At 40.1% G+C, this 16,154-nt stretch overlaps 2 protein-coding genes across 10 annotated transcripts in view; one reads left to right on the top strand and one right to left on the bottom strand.

The window, feature by feature from the left end:
- Nucleotides 1–4,530: 4,530 nt before the first annotated feature.
- On the top strand, nucleotides 4,531–9,815 carry RPP38 (ribonuclease P/MRP subunit p38). Of its 9 annotated transcripts, XM_079780099.1 has the most exons (4): nucleotides 4,818–4,897; nucleotides 5,402–5,468; nucleotides 5,583–6,659; nucleotides 8,876–9,815. In XM_079780099.1, the coding sequence occupies exon 4, from the start codon at nucleotides 8,891–8,893 to the stop codon at nucleotides 9,734–9,736; it is 846 nt and encodes a 281-aa protein (XP_079636225.1). In that variant the 5' UTR covers nucleotides 4,818–4,897; nucleotides 5,402–5,468; nucleotides 5,583–6,659; nucleotides 8,876–8,890; the 3' UTR covers nucleotides 9,737–9,815. The 9 variants fall into 9 exon arrangements, with proteins under 9 accessions (XP_079636224.1, XP_079636228.1, XP_079636225.1 ...); XM_079780098.1 differs by lacking the exon at nucleotides 5,402–5,468 and having other exon boundaries at nucleotides 4,531–4,897; nucleotides 6,603–6,659; XM_079780102.1 differs by lacking the exon at nucleotides 5,402–5,468 and having other exon boundaries at nucleotides 4,788–4,894; nucleotides 6,603–6,659.
- Nucleotides 9,816–9,938: 123 nt separating this feature from the next.
- Nucleotides 9,939–16,154, bottom strand: part of NMT2 (N-myristoyltransferase 2) — a 76,724-nt gene continuing 70,508 nt past the window's right edge. The window contains exons 10-12 of the mRNA XM_079779969.1: nucleotides 14,988–15,155; nucleotides 13,296–13,433; nucleotides 9,939–12,891 (exon numbers count right to left, since the gene is read on the bottom strand). Of these exons, the coding sequence (XP_079636095.1) occupies nucleotides 12,871–12,891; nucleotides 13,296–13,433; nucleotides 14,988–15,155 (327 nt within the window). The 3' untranslated portion in view covers nucleotides 9,939–12,870. The remainder of the gene's footprint in view (nucleotides 12,892–13,295; nucleotides 13,434–14,987; nucleotides 15,156–16,154) is intronic.

Raw genomic sequence — 16,154 nt, 5'->3', positions numbered from 1 at the left:
AGACATCCCTCTCACAATCCAGGACTGCTGGCTCCCAACTGCTCGCCTGCCTGCCTGCCTGATTGCCCCTAACTGCTTCTGCCTGCCAGCCTGATCACCTCCCAACCACTCCCCTGCCAGCCTGATTGATGCCTAACTGCTCCCCTGCCAGCCTGATTGCTCCTAACTGCCCTCCCCTGCAGGCCTGGTCACCCCTAACTGCCCTCCCCTGCAGGCTTGATTGCCCCCAACTGCCCTCCCTTGCAGGCTTGGTCCCTCACAACTGCCCTCCCCTGCTGGCCTGATCACCCACAACTGCCCTCCCTTGTAGGCCTGGTCCCTTACAACTGCCCTCCCCTGCTGGCCATCTTGTGGCAGCCAGCATGTGTCCACATGGGGGCAGCCATCTTGTGTGTTAGAGTGATGGTCAATTTGCATATTGCTCTTTTATTTGATAGGATAATAAAAGTGTAATGTGCTAATTAGACCAGATAGCCGAACGATCTTCTGGACATCATTCCAGACGTCCTTCCGGACGAAGCTGTGGTGGTGGGGCCAAGGCAGAGGCAGTTAGGGGCAATCAGGCAGGTAGGCAAGCAGTTAGGGGTGATCAGGCAGACAGGCAGAGTGGTTAGGGGCAATCAGGAAGGCTGGCAGGCAAGCGTCCCAGGTTGTGAGAGGGTGCAAGCAGGGCTGAAGGACCGCCCCCCTGCCCCGTGCACAAATTTTGTGCACTGGGCCTCTAATATATAAATAACAAAAAATACTAACAAACCAAATAAAATAAAAATGATAAAAAGAAGTTTAAAAAAGAAAAAAATGAGAAAAAAGAAAAAGAGTAAAGGAAAATGGGGAAAACGAAAAATAAATAACAAAATAGACAAAAACCTCATCATGTCAAGGAAAAACTTGAGTCAGATTTCTTCCTGTCATTGAAAACCAGCTTCTTGAGATATAAAAACAAAATGATGTGGGCTCAGCCAGGGACTTAAAAAGAGGCTTGAAATTTCGTAACAATGGCTCTTTATGAGGCCAGTCCAAGAAATGGACCTTTCAAAGCTGGATTGTCTATTATAGTTTACTTTCTGGACTCTAGAATACTTTACTCTTTTAATCAAATTATTGAGGATCCCAAAGAGCTTTTTGGTTAGATGGGTTATGGCTATCAATATTTACCTTATTAGAAATGAAAATCCGATGTTATAGTTGCCTTTTCATTTCCAGTTTGAAAAGCTATAATAATTTTTGGTATTGAAGAGCTCATAATGTCTACACACACAAGAAGTTATATATGAAGTAAACTGCATTTTTCAAAGAATTTTTTAAAAAAGAGATTAAATTTTCCTGCCTGTTTGATATTCCTTCCTGCTTTGTGACATTTTCTGTGATGAGTTTAACATTACTTTGTCACTAATCAGAGATGTTAGCTTTTTTCCATAAATCTAAGTGGTTTAAATGCTAGATTAAATACTACAATATGGTTATCCATTTCTGATATATGGTTTCATGTGATTGGTTGAATTTGTTTATGGTCTGATTGGTCTAAACCAGGGGTCCTCAAACTTTTTAAACAGGGGGCCAGTTCACTGTCCCTCAGACCATTGGAGGGCCGGAATATAGTTTTAAAAAAAACATGAACAAATTCCTATGCACACTGCACATATCTTATTTTGAAGTAAAAAAACAAAACAGCAAAAACACCCGCATGTGGCCCACGGGCCGTAGTTTGATGATGCCTGGTCTAAACATCTGTCAATGATGAAGTTTCACAAAATGCAAGGATGGTAATCAGGGTCAGCAAAACACGCATATTTGTGTTGTTTATAAGAAACGAATCTATTAGTGCTATCAGATTCATTACAAACAGGTCGGTAGGCTGAAAATCAAAACAGGAGTCTTAATACTCTCTGACTAAACAATACTAGTAAAATGAAGCCATCTCTATAATAGTAAAGTTATAAAGTCAGTGATGTCAAAATATTGAATTGGTGATTACAATGCTTGTGATTATATTACAACTTTAGATAAGTAAATAATTTTCTACAACATTCTAATAGATGTCATTTTCTGAAACAAACAGCTAATATAATACCCCCAAAACAAACAAGTAAGTAAGCATAGCCTAGACATGAAAGGTCCCATTTCATATCATTTTAAAGTTAGAATATTCTAAGAGAACTCCTTGCAACAAAACTATCCAGGACCGCCCGGCCAGTGTGGCTCAGTGATTGAGCATCAACCTATGAACCAGGAGGTCACGTTTTGATTTCCAGTCAGGACGCATGCCTGGGTTGTGAGCTTGATCCCCAGTGTGGGGTGAGCAGGAGTCACCTGACCAATGAATCTCTCATCATCATCATCATCATCATCATCATCATCATCATATTCTCTCTCTCTCTCTCTCTCTCTCTCTCTCTCTCTCTCTCCCTCCCTCCTTCCCTCCCTCTTCCTGCCTCTCTGAAATCAATAAAAATACATATGTTTTAAAAACACTATCCAGGACCATTTTACTGTCAACAAGTTTCAGAAAAAGACTATACCTGACAGGAGGCACTTTTACCTTAATTTGGTTGAATATTTACACTTTTAGAATATTCAGAGTAAAGGTCCATAAATGTCTTGCAGCTTCACCCAAACTAACAAGATATAACGACTAGTTCAGGGCTTCGACTTCTCAAAGCACCACTGGCAACAATCTCTCATTTGCTTTAATATTCCTCAGTAAACTTGTGAAATTTTTAGCCTTTAGTTTCAATAATAATGTGTAACCAGGACTGAATTTAAGTATATAGGGCTTATAATTTTGTCTCCACTCTGCTCTTTTGGTTATAATATTGCATGTGTCTTACCTATTAATATCCAGTTAATGTATTCTGCAACTGAGCTCCAGAAAACAATTACGTCTTCCTCCTGGGGAAGCCGCTGCTCCCCACCTAGAATCCATCTCATCCTATTTTGTCAACAACCCTACTTTTTAGTTATGGAGCCAAAAGATGCTCTGGGAAGGTGGGTCCATCTTCAGGAGAAAAATCATCGTTGGCCTAAGCCGGTCTTGCCTGACTCCTTCACCTCTGCAGTGACTGGTTTAGGCATGGGCTGTCCAATAAGCCACTAAGGGAAGTATATTGGGGCTTCTTCGATTTTTCTTTCTGGTAAAAAGAAAGAAATTCATGAGGCAAAACTTACTGCCTTATACAAGGTGATTGTGTAGGATGTGATGATTGGAATTGTGACCTTGAGAGGACAAGCTTGAGGGCAAATGCCAACATTCTGAGGATGGCAAATGGAAATAGAGAAAGCCCTTGGGATTTTGATGAACTGCTGTGTAGCCAAATGAGCCAGCTCTGGAAAACCTCCAGACTTCTGTGACAGATAATAACCCCTATTGAATAACCACTTTCAGTAGGATGCTTTCCTTCAACTGGATGGAAATACATGCACCTCTAGACTATATTTAACACAGGTGGCACATGTGGGTATGAAGAAGCACAGTCTATGCAACAAAGTGTTCCCCACTTTCCTTTTTGGCAAGTAGGATCTTTACTGTGCTCCAGCCCAAGGCTTCGTGTCAAGTGAGGGACTGACCATGTCTGGGACCACAGACAAGTACTGTTAGTGTATATGGTAAAATATACATACCATAAAGTTTATTATTTTAACCATTATTAAATGTGCAATCCAGTGGACTTAAATACATTCACAATACTGTTTCACCACCACATCTATCTACTTCCAAAACGTTTTCATCTTCCCCCACAGAATCTCTATATCCATTAAATAATAGTTTCCCATCCCCTCTTCCTCTCAGTCCTGGTAACCTCTATTCTACTTTCTGTCAGTATGAATTTGCCTATTCTTGGTAGCTCATATAAGTTTAATCATACAATATTTGTCATTTTGTGACTTATTTCTCTTTGCGTAATGTTTTTCAAGATTCATCCATGTTATAGCATGTGTCAGTACTTCATTCTTTCTTTTATGGCTGAATAATGTTCCGCTGTGTGTATATATCACACTTTGTTCATCCATTCATCTGTTGATAGGTGCTTTGAATTGTTTCCACCTTTTAGCTATTGTGGATAATGTTACTATGAGCATTGGCCTATAAGTATCTGTCCAGTGCCAGCTTTCAATTCTTTCGGATATACAGGAGTGAGCGAAAGTAGGCATGTTTTTCCCCTCAAATCACCCTCATCTTACATTTATCTTTCTTTTTAAAAAAATATATATTTTATTGATTTTTTACAGAGAGGAAGGGAGAGGGATAGAGAGTTAGAAACATCGATGAGAGAGAATCATGGATCAGCTGCCTCTTGCACACCCCCCCGCTGAGGATGTGCCCGCAACCAAGGTACATGCCCTTGACCGGAATTGAACCTGGGACCCTTGAGTCCGCAGGCTGACGCTCCATCCACTGAGCGAAACCGGTTTCGGCCCATTTATCTTTCTTTGTGTGTGTGCCACTCCCTTCTGGATCCTCTATTTATCTTGATTTTTATGGAGCTGGGGATTCCCACAGGGATTCCGTGAAGATGAGGACACTGGGCCGGGGTTAGGTGTGGCGGCCCTTAGGCAAGCCAAATACAGAAAAGCGGGAAGAGAGCGAGGGCTGCAACTGCCAGGCGCTGAAAAGTAGAAATTGGGTCAGAGTGGAGAGGGTGGCAGGTGAGAGGACCAACCTTCAGGAGGCTATTGGCGCCGGACTGGCTCCCAGATCCGGGAGTGGAGCCAGGAGCAGCAGGTTACCGTGGCAACCGTGAGATCTCGCGAGACAGACATCGCGCCTGCGCAGTGCTGCTGCAGGGCCCTCTCCGGAGCAGCCCACCCCCACCAGACTCCCAAACTCCAGGTTTTTACAGCCGGGTCCTCCCTCTGTACCCCTTCGGCCGCGGGTGGCAGTGAGCCGACATTTCCTGTCGTAAGTGAGACAACGCAGGATGATGAAGTGTGGAGTTCAGTGAGCATTTGGAAGGCGGAACCGGGAGGGCGAGGGTCGTGCGCACGCGCACGGCGGCTCACGCGGAGCCGGCGCCGCCGCGATCGGGAGAGGGAGCTGGGACCGCGGAGGGGCGGGAGGGGGCTCACCCGGCTGGAGTCGTGGCTGGGACTCGCGGGGTGCGGGCTTGACGGCACGCAGGGTCTCCAGGGCTTGCCCTTGACCCCGCCTCCCCCGCCTGGCGGCCCTGCCCACTGTCCCGGCCTCGGGCCTTGGCTCACGCTCCGTGCTCGGCCTGGAGTTGAGCGTCTTGGGTACGAGAACTACTAAGATAAAGCCTCACTCTGGCCTTACTGTACTCCACAGCCTGGAAGTGGAGTCGGACAACAAAGTAACTACAATGGTGTATGCTAAATAGTAAAGTACTGAAGGCTCCAGGTATCAGGGGAGGGATTAACCCTGGGCCTGGCCTTCCCTCCTCCGCAGGATCCAGAAGCCGGGAGGCATCCCCGAGGCCATTCTCTGCTTCACTCCAGGTTGATCACTATGTTTGGTAGATTTCACCTCTTAGCTCTTTTAATTAGCATGTATTTCTGTTCATCCCCTCTGCAGCTACTCATCTGCAGGACACCATCATTTATTTTAAATATATTTTTATTGTTTTCAGAGAGGAAGAGAGAGAGAAACATCAATGATGAGAGAGAATCCCTGATCCACTGCCTCCTGCACACCCCTCACTGGGGAAGGAGCCCACATCCCGGGGAATGAGCCCTTCATTCCGCTGGCCCGCACTCTATCCACTGGGCCAGCCAGGTAGGGCCCACCATCATTTTTTACTTCTCCGGGAGCCTCTTTACTGCTTCCAGCCTTGGCAAATGACCCTTCTGCACCCCAGTCCACAAAGGTCTTTCTGCAGTGCTTGTCTAGTCCGCCACTCCTCTGCTTTAAGGTGATAGAGCGGCTTCCCACTGTAAGGCCTTCGAGGACCTTCACCATCTGGTCCTTACCCACCTTTCCTAGTATCTCACTACTCTCTCTAGCATCTGCCCCAGTGACATTGACTTATCTCCTTTAATGCTGTTCCTTGGGCATGCTACTTGGTACTCCCTTTGGTAGGCCTTCTTCAGGTATGTAGTCAAAGGGTCACTTCCTCCAGGAGGCCCTTCCTGACCCCCTCAACTAAGTCAGGCTTCTGCTATGTTTCCTTAGTATCCTGTTGTTCCCTGATCTGAATGTCTTACTGTAGTATCTGCTGATACGTCTTCCTCATAGATTCTAAGCTCAGTGAGGCCAGTGACTGTTTTTCTGTACTATTACTGTGGGTAATCCAGAATTATTGAAGAAAGGGGGCTGTCAGGCAGAGGGAATGATGTGCATAAAGACATCGAGAGGAGAAGCTGATGACCTCATTAAGTAGCATGTGGTCCAGTAGCGGGATATAATGTGTGATGGGGCACAAAGAGAAAGGTTGGTGGGGAGATGGGGCCAGTGTGTGGGGGGCCTTAAAGAGTTTGCACTTGATCCTATATTGGCAGTAGAAGCCTCCAGTCAGCTCCAAAGGCACCTCAGCAAGGGCTTCTTGTTTTTCTCCTCCAAAGCTGTTACTTCTCTTTACCAGTGAGTAGTTCTGCATTATAGGGCATTAAGATTCTGCTCATCTGAACTCGGTTCTCATCTCCCCCACCAGATTCTGAAGACAGAAGGAGTTAATGCAAATCTTGCTGTCTCTCCAGAGCACATAACTGTAAGTATTTATTCTGTGTTTGAATGTTGATACATTAACTGACTTGCAGTTTGGCAGGAGCTCTGTTAGATCATTTTTGTCTTGTCTTCCTGACCACCTTCAACCTGCTACCAGCATTGGATTTGAATGAGCTACTTCCCAGTTCCCTGAGCTTGAGTGGAGCATGTAGGGAATGGGGGTAGAGGCGGGCTGTGCAATGTGGTTGGTTTGAAGACTGCAGCTAAGTCTCTAGCAGTGGACATGATACTGATATGAATGAGATCTGACCACTCTCCCCATGGAACTGTGGAGACCAGGAAGAGGTCAGTAGACCATTTTTAGAGCTATCCAGTGTGGATAGGCCTCCTGTCCTACACCTGTGGTTCCTAATTCCAGTTCTGCATCACGTTCACCCAGCCAACTTTTTACAAGTCCAAATGCACCAGCCTTACTCTCAAACTCCAATTGAGTAGATCGATTGTAAGGACCAACTATCTCTGTTTTAAAGGCCACAGATTATTTTTGAAGTGCAGCCAGGATAGGGAGAGCATGAAATTTAGATTTGGAAACCAGCTGTGACTTCAAGCAAGGTGTTTGACCCGAGTCTGTTTCCTCATCCACATGCTGGGTAATTAATTATACAGGAAATTTGTGAGACTCAAGTTAACACATGGAGAAAGTATCTTATAAATTCTGACATTCCATAGAGACACTTGCTTGTCAACATCAGTAGACAGCCCAGTAAGTGGGAGTTCAATTGGAGAGGACTTAATTCCTAATCCTGCCTGGAGTGTTTCAGGGAGGGCAGGCCTCAGTGGTATAAATGAGGGAATATCTGGAATGAGAAAATCTGGTTACCTGAAAGTAGGGATAGTTCCAAACTCCAGCTGTCTCCACTTCCTTGAGTTTTGCCACGTGGGTCCCTATGGTTGTTACCTGAGCTCCAGAAAGAATGTGAGGAAGAAAACTGAGTGAAGAGAAAGGAATATGCAGTTGTCTCTGGGAAGGAGAAACATGATATACTCCCTAGTGGGTTTTTTTGTTTGTTTTGTTTATTGATTTCAGAGAGATAGAAACCTTGATGAGAGAGAAAAATTAATATTGACCGCTGCCTCTTACAGGACCCCTGCTGGGGATTGAACAGGAGACCTCTTGGTGTATGGGTCGATGCTCAACCACTGGGCCACACCGGCTGGGCTAGACTAGTGTTTTATAACATTTTCCCAATTAGGCTCCTGGTTATTTTCCCCTAATGGATTAGTATCTTTAAATTTCAGTACAAAATCTTGCTAGTTTTCATCAAATTGCCAGCTGGAGGAGCAGTTGGCTTGGAATAACTGTAGGAAGGGGGACTGTCCACCTGCATGTGTATCAAATGTTTTAGGGAGAATGTACAAGACGCTCAAGAGTCCAGGGAGGAAGACTTACAAGAGGCATAAAATGAAAGTATCATTTGAATTTTTAATCATGTGCACATGTTACTATTGCAGTTCTTTAAAAAAATCACATGTAAAAAACCTCACAGATTGTGAGCTCCATGCAAGTGAACCAGGGGACTTAAGTGGGTGGATGTGGGGACTTGTTCACGCTGAACCCCAGGGCCTAGAACACTGCCTGCACATTTGGAGGTGCTCAGTGAATATTTGTTGAATGGATGAATGGAAGCCTAACTAGAGAGGAATTTACAAAATGATAACAAATCTATGAGATTAATATCATACAGCCATTAAGAGGATAACCGCTAATTCTGAACAAGTAGATTTTTATTGATTTTTAAATAATACTTTTATTGATTTTTACTGAGAAGAAGGGAGAGAGAGAGAGAAAAACATCCATGTGAAAGCGAAACATTGATTGGCTGCCTCCTGCACACCCCCTACTGGGGATTGAGCCCGCAACCCTTGGTGCATGGCACAATACCCAAGCAATTGAGCCACTCGGGTCAGGGCAACATGAAACATTTTTAATAAACTAAATAAATAAATAGAATTTCACTGTGATTGCAATAATGCAAAACATTCATATATGGCCTACATATGAATAAAAACAAAGCCATGAAAAAAATGGGGAAAATAAATTACTGAATCTTAAAAGAGAGGTCAAGTGTATGGTCACATAATTGGTCCTCTATGATTAGTCCTGCTGTAGCCTGTAAAGAATCGGAACAAGTATAACCAGGATACTCTTAAGACCTGCACTGCTAGTTAACAATTTTCCTTTGTTGTTTTGCTTCTCAGTGAAAGATTTTTATAATGGCTGCAGCTCCTCAGGCACCAGGGAGGGGCTCGGTTCGGAAGACAAGACCTTTAACTGTAAAGACATCATTGAACAACCCGTATACTATCTGCTGGAGTGCTCTGGATAGAGAGGATTTGCACTTCATCTTACAGACACTTGAAGACAGATTTAAATCAATTGGACTTGAGAAAATTGAGAATAAGAAAAGAAGTAAAAAGCAGTTTTTTAAAAAACAAGGCAGAGACAAATGTAGCATAGATGTTCATATGAGTGAAGATCTGAAGGAGAAAAAAACAGAAGATAATGAACAAGTATCAGGGTGGACTTCTGTCCATGTGAGGAAGCAGCTTGCCATTGGCGTTAATGAAGTCACCAGGGCTCTGGAAAGAAACGAACTGCTTTTGGTTCTAGTGTGTAAGTCAGTCAAGCCTGCGATCATCACCTCACACCTGATTCAGTTAAGTTTAAGCAGAACGGTTCCTGCTTGTCAGGTTCCCCGTCTCAGTGAGAGAATTGCGCCTGTCATTGGCTTAAAATGTGTCCTGGCTTTGGGATTCAAAAAGAACACCACTGACTTTGTCAATGAAGTGGAAGCTATAATCCCCAGAGTACCCACTTTAAATGTACCATGGCTCCAGGACAGACTTGAAGACTCCCGGGAAAATTCAGAGTCCGAATCTTTGGAAAGCCAAGGCAAAGAGATCTGGGACACGTCCTTTGAAGACCTCTCTAAACATAAGAGAAAGTTCACTGAAGGTCAGCAGGCTGCAGTGCTACAACCCCTTAAAATAAAGAAACTGATTCCAAACCCTAATAAAAAAAGGAAACCACCCAAAAGTAAAAAAATTACTTCGAAGTAATCATGTATAAACTTGTCACTTCATGCAATTGGAAAATGACACCTTGTAAAAGAAACCTTGAAGCTAATAAACTGAATTACTTTTACATAGATTTGTGGGAGATTGTTTGGTAAATGTTCCTTTCAAATGCGTAAGACTTTTTAGACAGCACAGATATGCTGAAGCTTAAAAACACTAAATGCAGGAAATATTCAGAAGTATGCATATCAAAAGTTTATTGACACTAATGTCCATGCTTGTATAGATTCACTTTTTTAAAGGTTGGTACAATGCTTGTGAGCAAAAACATCTGTATTCTACAGCACTTAACATCTTTCTCTCAAACTTGGAAAATGTACCACAGTAAACATGGTTCAAATTAGTAGAGTAGATGAAAGTGGATTGCAGATACACCATCAGTTTTAAAGGAAAGATACTAAATGCTAAGCAATACATTGTCTTCAGAAACAATACATCAGATTTTTATTTCCTTCTATTTTACTTTCTTTGGGTAGGTCTAAGCATTGGCTTGGGAAAAAGGCTTGACACCTATAGGAAAAGCCAGATAAGGTCTTTTGACTAGTTAGAATTCACCCCTTTACATGGTTAACATTTCCTTGAAAATTTAACATGTATAAAAGTGTGATGGTAATTAGGTGAAATGAGGCAGGAATAAAATAAAAAAATGGAACTTGGATTCTCAGAGGCAGGTCTGTACTATGATGGGCATCCTTCATGTAGGAAATGGAGCATAATCAGTACTCTATGGTTATGACAGTGTCTGCTACCTACAGTGTGTGTTTGGAAAAGTAACTTTTTCTAATTTAAGGGGAAGAGTGGCCAGAGTTTATTTTCAGCTTTAAATCGGTTTGATGCATGAATTATGCCATTTCCACTCATTTAAGTTTTACTGAATACTATCGTGGCAAAAAAAAAAAAATCCCTTAAGAAATTGAGTATTTTTATTATTGACAAAGGGTGCAGGACAAATGTACGTTTCTTGAATATGTAAAACACTATACTACACTGAAATTTAGTTCTAATAGCTACTTAAACAGCAGTTTTACTGATTATTTTAAAATATTCATTGATAATCTGCTTAAATTATAGAGGCAAATGTGCTAGTTATTTTTAAATGAGAAAAAGATTTCTATAAAATTGGAATTGTAGCCCGTGACAAAATTTCTGACTGGCAATTCTGCAATTATTTGAAAACCTCCCTTTGTATGACTTTGCTATAAAAACGAATGGAACATAATTCCCAACTGTGCCTTGGCTTCAGATTAAGTTAAAATCTCATTTAATTCTGGTATCTCAAAAAAGTTTCAGTGAATTGGTTGTTTTGCTTCTTGAAGTTTTCATCTTCTGTTAAGGAAGAATAGTAATACCACTGGGTTGAATCATCCTAAGAATTCTTCCCTTCTGTCTTCAAGAAAGTACACAAGAGTTATCGAAGTACAATACTGTGGGGCCCATGCGCGCCCTCTACCGGTAGTCTCAAAGATACCACAAGCCCTGGGTTGGCCTGTTGGTTAATGGCAAACTGCAGAAAAGTAGCTTTCAGCTCCTTAATGTAAATCAGGATCAACAATTTTTCTTTAAGGGCCAGATAGCAAATATGTTAGGCTTTTTGGTTCATACAATCTCTATTGAAACAAATCAACTCTGTCTTTTCTAGCATGAAGCAGCCACAGGCAGTATATAAGTGAATGAGTGTGGCTGTGTTCCAATGTTATGGATGCTGAAATTTGAAATTCATACAATTTTCATGTGTCCCAAAAATGTTACTATTTTCCTCTAACCACTCAAAAATGTAAATACCATCCTTAGCTTAGGGTGTACAGAAACATGTGATGGGCTGGATTAGGGTGATGGGCCACAGTTGCTACCCCTGCCTGGTATAAGATAGGACTGGTTTCATTTGACTACTTATAACATGGAGAAAAAGCCATCATGTTGTTGAAAATAATTAAAATTTTCTGGACAGAACAGCCTAGGCACTGGAAGAGGGAAGGCAGAAAAAAGTAACTACTTCGTGGAATGAGTTAAGGCCAGTTTATACGGCCTCACTTAGCATCTTTTTTCTCCTTGGACTATTGGCAATATATATATATATATATATAATACACTGTGAAACTTGCTTTTTAAAATTCTAGATAAAAACACCATCAGTAACAAAAGTATGAATACTTATTTACAAATAAGACATTTTCTATTAGCATGACAGCTTTCATGATAAATTAAAGTCAGCATTAAGGAATATGTGCAATTTTGCATAAGTAATAAAAACATTCAAACTATCAATATCCTGATAGCACTAATAAATTCCACTGGGCAGTTCCTTTGACTTTACCACTTATATTTTCTTTTCCTCACATATCCTTGCTGTTCCTGAAAAGAAACGAGTTTGTGCAGCAGCAGCAAAGTCTAGTTAGTCATGGGTGCATATTTCAGAGAGCACATTTCATGTTTGCACAAAACTTTGCTTTTGAACCCATCCACCAACCTGTTGAACATTAAAGTACAAATTTGTGTTGTTTATTGATTTGGCAACTTTGCTTCTGGAGAAATAAATGTACTAGTCACCCGTACATTTTTATCTTGCTCTACACACAAACACCCACCACTCATCGAGTTGTGGAAGTGCTGATTCCAGAAATGTCTCCAATGATAGCATGGAAGGTGATAGGAGGAAAAATTTCCCAACTGGATCCTTTATTCTGTTACACGGACAAAAAGACCATCACTTGATAAACAGAAATGCAGCAGTTTATCTCCACACATTAGCAAAGATTTTCTTACCCACTCTGTGACTTCAGTTCCGTCCATAAAAAAAAGTCCCTTTCTAGAGAATGGAAAAATACCTTCAAGAGATGGTCAAAAGTTTGAAAATTAGAGGAATGTGCTCTTTGTACCCTTTCATCCCTCCTTCAAATGGGTAAACAGTGAAAAAAAGGAAGAATGTTAACATTCTAGCTAGACATATGTAGTATTGGTCACATATGGATGTTTTTCATCTTTTCCAATTATTACTGACTGCATCGATTTCACTTAGGTTGTGCTTTTATTCTTTGGAATGACAGTTCCAGGAATCATTAAATAGAATATTAACAAATGATGGATGATATCAGAGTTCTAGGAATGGAAACATCCATCTATTGTAATACAAGTCCAACCTAAAGGAAGGGAAGAAATGGAATAGTAAGAACAGGTAAGCAAAAGAGAAATCTATAATAATCTATAATAATAAAAGCATAATATGCTAATTAGACAGAACGTCCTTCCGGACAAACTTTCAGACGAAGCCGGGGCTGTGAGGGAAGCCCAGGTCTCAGGTGCCTGCCGGTGGCCAGAGGGAAGCCAGTCCCAGGTGCCAGAGGGAAGCCGGTGCTGGCAGCCAGGGAAAGGGAGGCCTACTCTTGCACGAATTTCGTGCATCGGGCCTCTAGTTAAGTTATACTGTAGTACAATAGAACTGTATTTTTTTAAAGCTACTAAAAAAATTAATAATCCTAAGGGAAGTATGGAATTTCCTAGATAAATATATTAAGTTTATAAAGCATATATCAACTTTTCTTACCTTTTCAGAATCTGTTCCTGGACACCTCCAATTGTACAAGTAATACTGTAAATTGCCATCTCCTATTCCAAACTTGAGTTTTTCCAAGAATGTCTTATTTTCCATCAAATCTAGTGCATTGAAAACATCAAATCCTTTCTGCCAATGTAAAAAGGATTGAAAATTTCAAAAGACTAGAGTGTTTTCTGTATTATTTCAGCATAACATTGAATTCCTATAATAACCTGAATATGCACTTATAATAAGATTCAATGTCTGTAATATATATAATATAGGTTAAGAATTCAGTTATATATAACTAGCAGTGAATCTGATGAAGTCAGCTATCCAGCAATGCTGAATTAAAAACAGTATACCGGCTAACAGTGACATAACAAAATCTATTAAAAGTTCAGAAAATATTTGTTCCTGTTTTAGAAGGAACAGTCACCTAGATGGCTCCATCTCCAGAACTGTTACTTACTGGTCTAAGTTCTGACTTAGCTCAAGTTACAGCCAAGAAACCAAAGTTGTAAAAACTTTAAATAGTATATCTTGGGCTGATAATGGAAAATAAATTCTGTAAAATTTAATAGTAAAGATCTAATGTCTTTAAAATGTTAGATAATACTATGCAAAATGTGATATAGATGAAGCACCTAAATTTCTATGACTTAGGGCTTTTACATTAAATAACTTATTACTGGCCTTTTGGGGGAAGTAGTTGAAAATAAGCAATAGGATGAAATAATCAGGATAATGTTGATTTGGGGATCCACTAGTAATGGTTGTTTTATGTGTTAAAAAATAATCAAATACTAGTAAATGCAAGGAAGACATTTTGAGGTGTTCCCAAATTCTCATGAATATTTTCTCATATTCAATAATTACTTTAAAATGTATCTGTCTACTGATTTTAATTTATTTTTAAAGGAAAATGTTTGCAGCAAGAATTTAAATTGTCCTAACTATGACACTGAAGAAATAAAAAATATGTATATATAATAAGGCATATTTTTAATTTAATTCCTTTCATTTTAAAGTCCTTTCATTTTGCCCTAACGGGTTTGGCTCAGTGGATAGAGCGTCAGCCTGCGGACTGAAGGGTTCCAGGTTCGATTCTGGTCAAGGGCATATACCCCGGTTGTGGGCACATCCCCAGTGGGGGTGTGTGCAGGAGGCAGTTGATCGATGTTTCTAACTCTCTATCCCTCTCCCTTCCTCTCTGTTAAAAAAAAAAAATCAATAAAATATATTAAAAAAATAATAAAGTCCTCTCATTTTAACAATAATCCCCTTTAAAAATAAAGTCCCTTTAACTTTAAAATTCAGAGACCATTTATTTAAATAAAAAAACTGATTGATGCTAATTATTCACTACAAAACAAACATGTATTTTCCTTATATCATGGGATCATGTATTAATTTTATATTTCTTATAGGTTTTATGTACTCTTATGTAAATGTTTAAAGTATCTACTTTATACAAAATGACTTTTTGGTTAGGTTGCAATAGAATTAATGATGAAAATAGCCACCGAAGTTTTACAAGAAACTTATCAAAATTCTTCCTTTGACCGATGGTCAAAAGTAATAAACAAACAAAGACTCAAATTAATTCCTCCTGTGTGAAAGAAAATACAATAAGATGCTTTATGTACTTTGACACACATATTTGGAAAAACACAGGATAAAAAGGAATGAATTGCTTACCAATTTAGCTATAATGAGCGCATCATTCATGAGGTCTAACAGGGGCGTCTCTGTGTGAATGTTGTAGAAGGAGTAGGCAGCCTTGAGGCTCTTATGAGCAGGGTGGTGCATGACTGTGGAGGGGAGTGTGTAGAAGCTCAGGAAGTCAGTAAGTTTACCACTGGAGTTCTAAAGAACAAAGGTAGCATCAAGTAAATACCTTCTATTATCCATGCATTTAAGCTAACTTTCTTATCTTTGACTTACTTTCTGTTAGAATAAAAGCAACAAGTCATACTTCTCCCTCAGCAGTCTGATATGGAGCCTTGTAAAATATGTTCTGTAGAGGTCGAGAAGAGTTTGGGGTTGTAACTTTAGGCTAAATGCTAATTAATGATTTGCATAAAGATCTTAATCAGTAGAAAGTTTTAAAAGGAAAGCTTTCCTTGGGATGATTAATGAGTCTCTCCAGACTTATGGAAAAGTAATCAAAATAAAATAATTGCTTTTACAGAAATAAGAGTGTTAAGGATTAGATGCTGCCTTTTCCAGCTAACAGACACTATATAATTTAACATCTTCTTGGCACAAGGGGAGAATTTTATTTTATTAGCTTAAAGCAAAGTTGAAAAAAACAAAAAACAAAAACAAAGTTGGATAGAGTTTGGAAGCTGTTTTTAGAAGCTTATGGAAGGTACTGGTATTACACCAAAATATACATATGTGAGTAACAGAAAATCTGAAGCTATCAAAAATTAAAAGGGATATAATAGTGATATTTATTTCATTATCATTGGTATACTCTTCAACACAAGAAATTAGCTGGTGTCATTTGGGTTGTTTTAAGAGCTGTGGTAACCTATGCAGTTTGCATATAATTCAAACGAAATGTTTTAATTACACAGCTGAGGAGGCTAGTCCACATGCATGCTATTGCTAGTATTTCTTTCAGCAGAAAAGACAATTCTATAGTGATGGATGATCTGGTCTTTGAGTTTTTCTGATTTATTAAACCATGTTTTAGAATTTAAGAAGTTAGAGACATTAAGCTATTCTCTATTGTGTTGTATTAGCAGCTCAGTATTAGAGATGAATTAGAGACCTAAACTATCAGCGTTAATAAATACAGGCAGTCCTCTGGTTACATCAGACTCGATGTACGTAGTTTCATGGTTACTTCACCATCTC

Source organism: Cnephaeus nilssonii (assembly GCF_951640355.1).
Source record: "Cnephaeus nilssonii genome assembly, chromosome: 1".
Taxonomy (NCBI): domain Eukaryota; kingdom Metazoa; phylum Chordata; class Mammalia; order Chiroptera; family Vespertilionidae; genus Cnephaeus; species Cnephaeus nilssonii.
The sequence above is the reverse complement of the archived record's forward strand: the minus strand, read 5'-3'. Positions and strand labels throughout refer to the sequence as shown.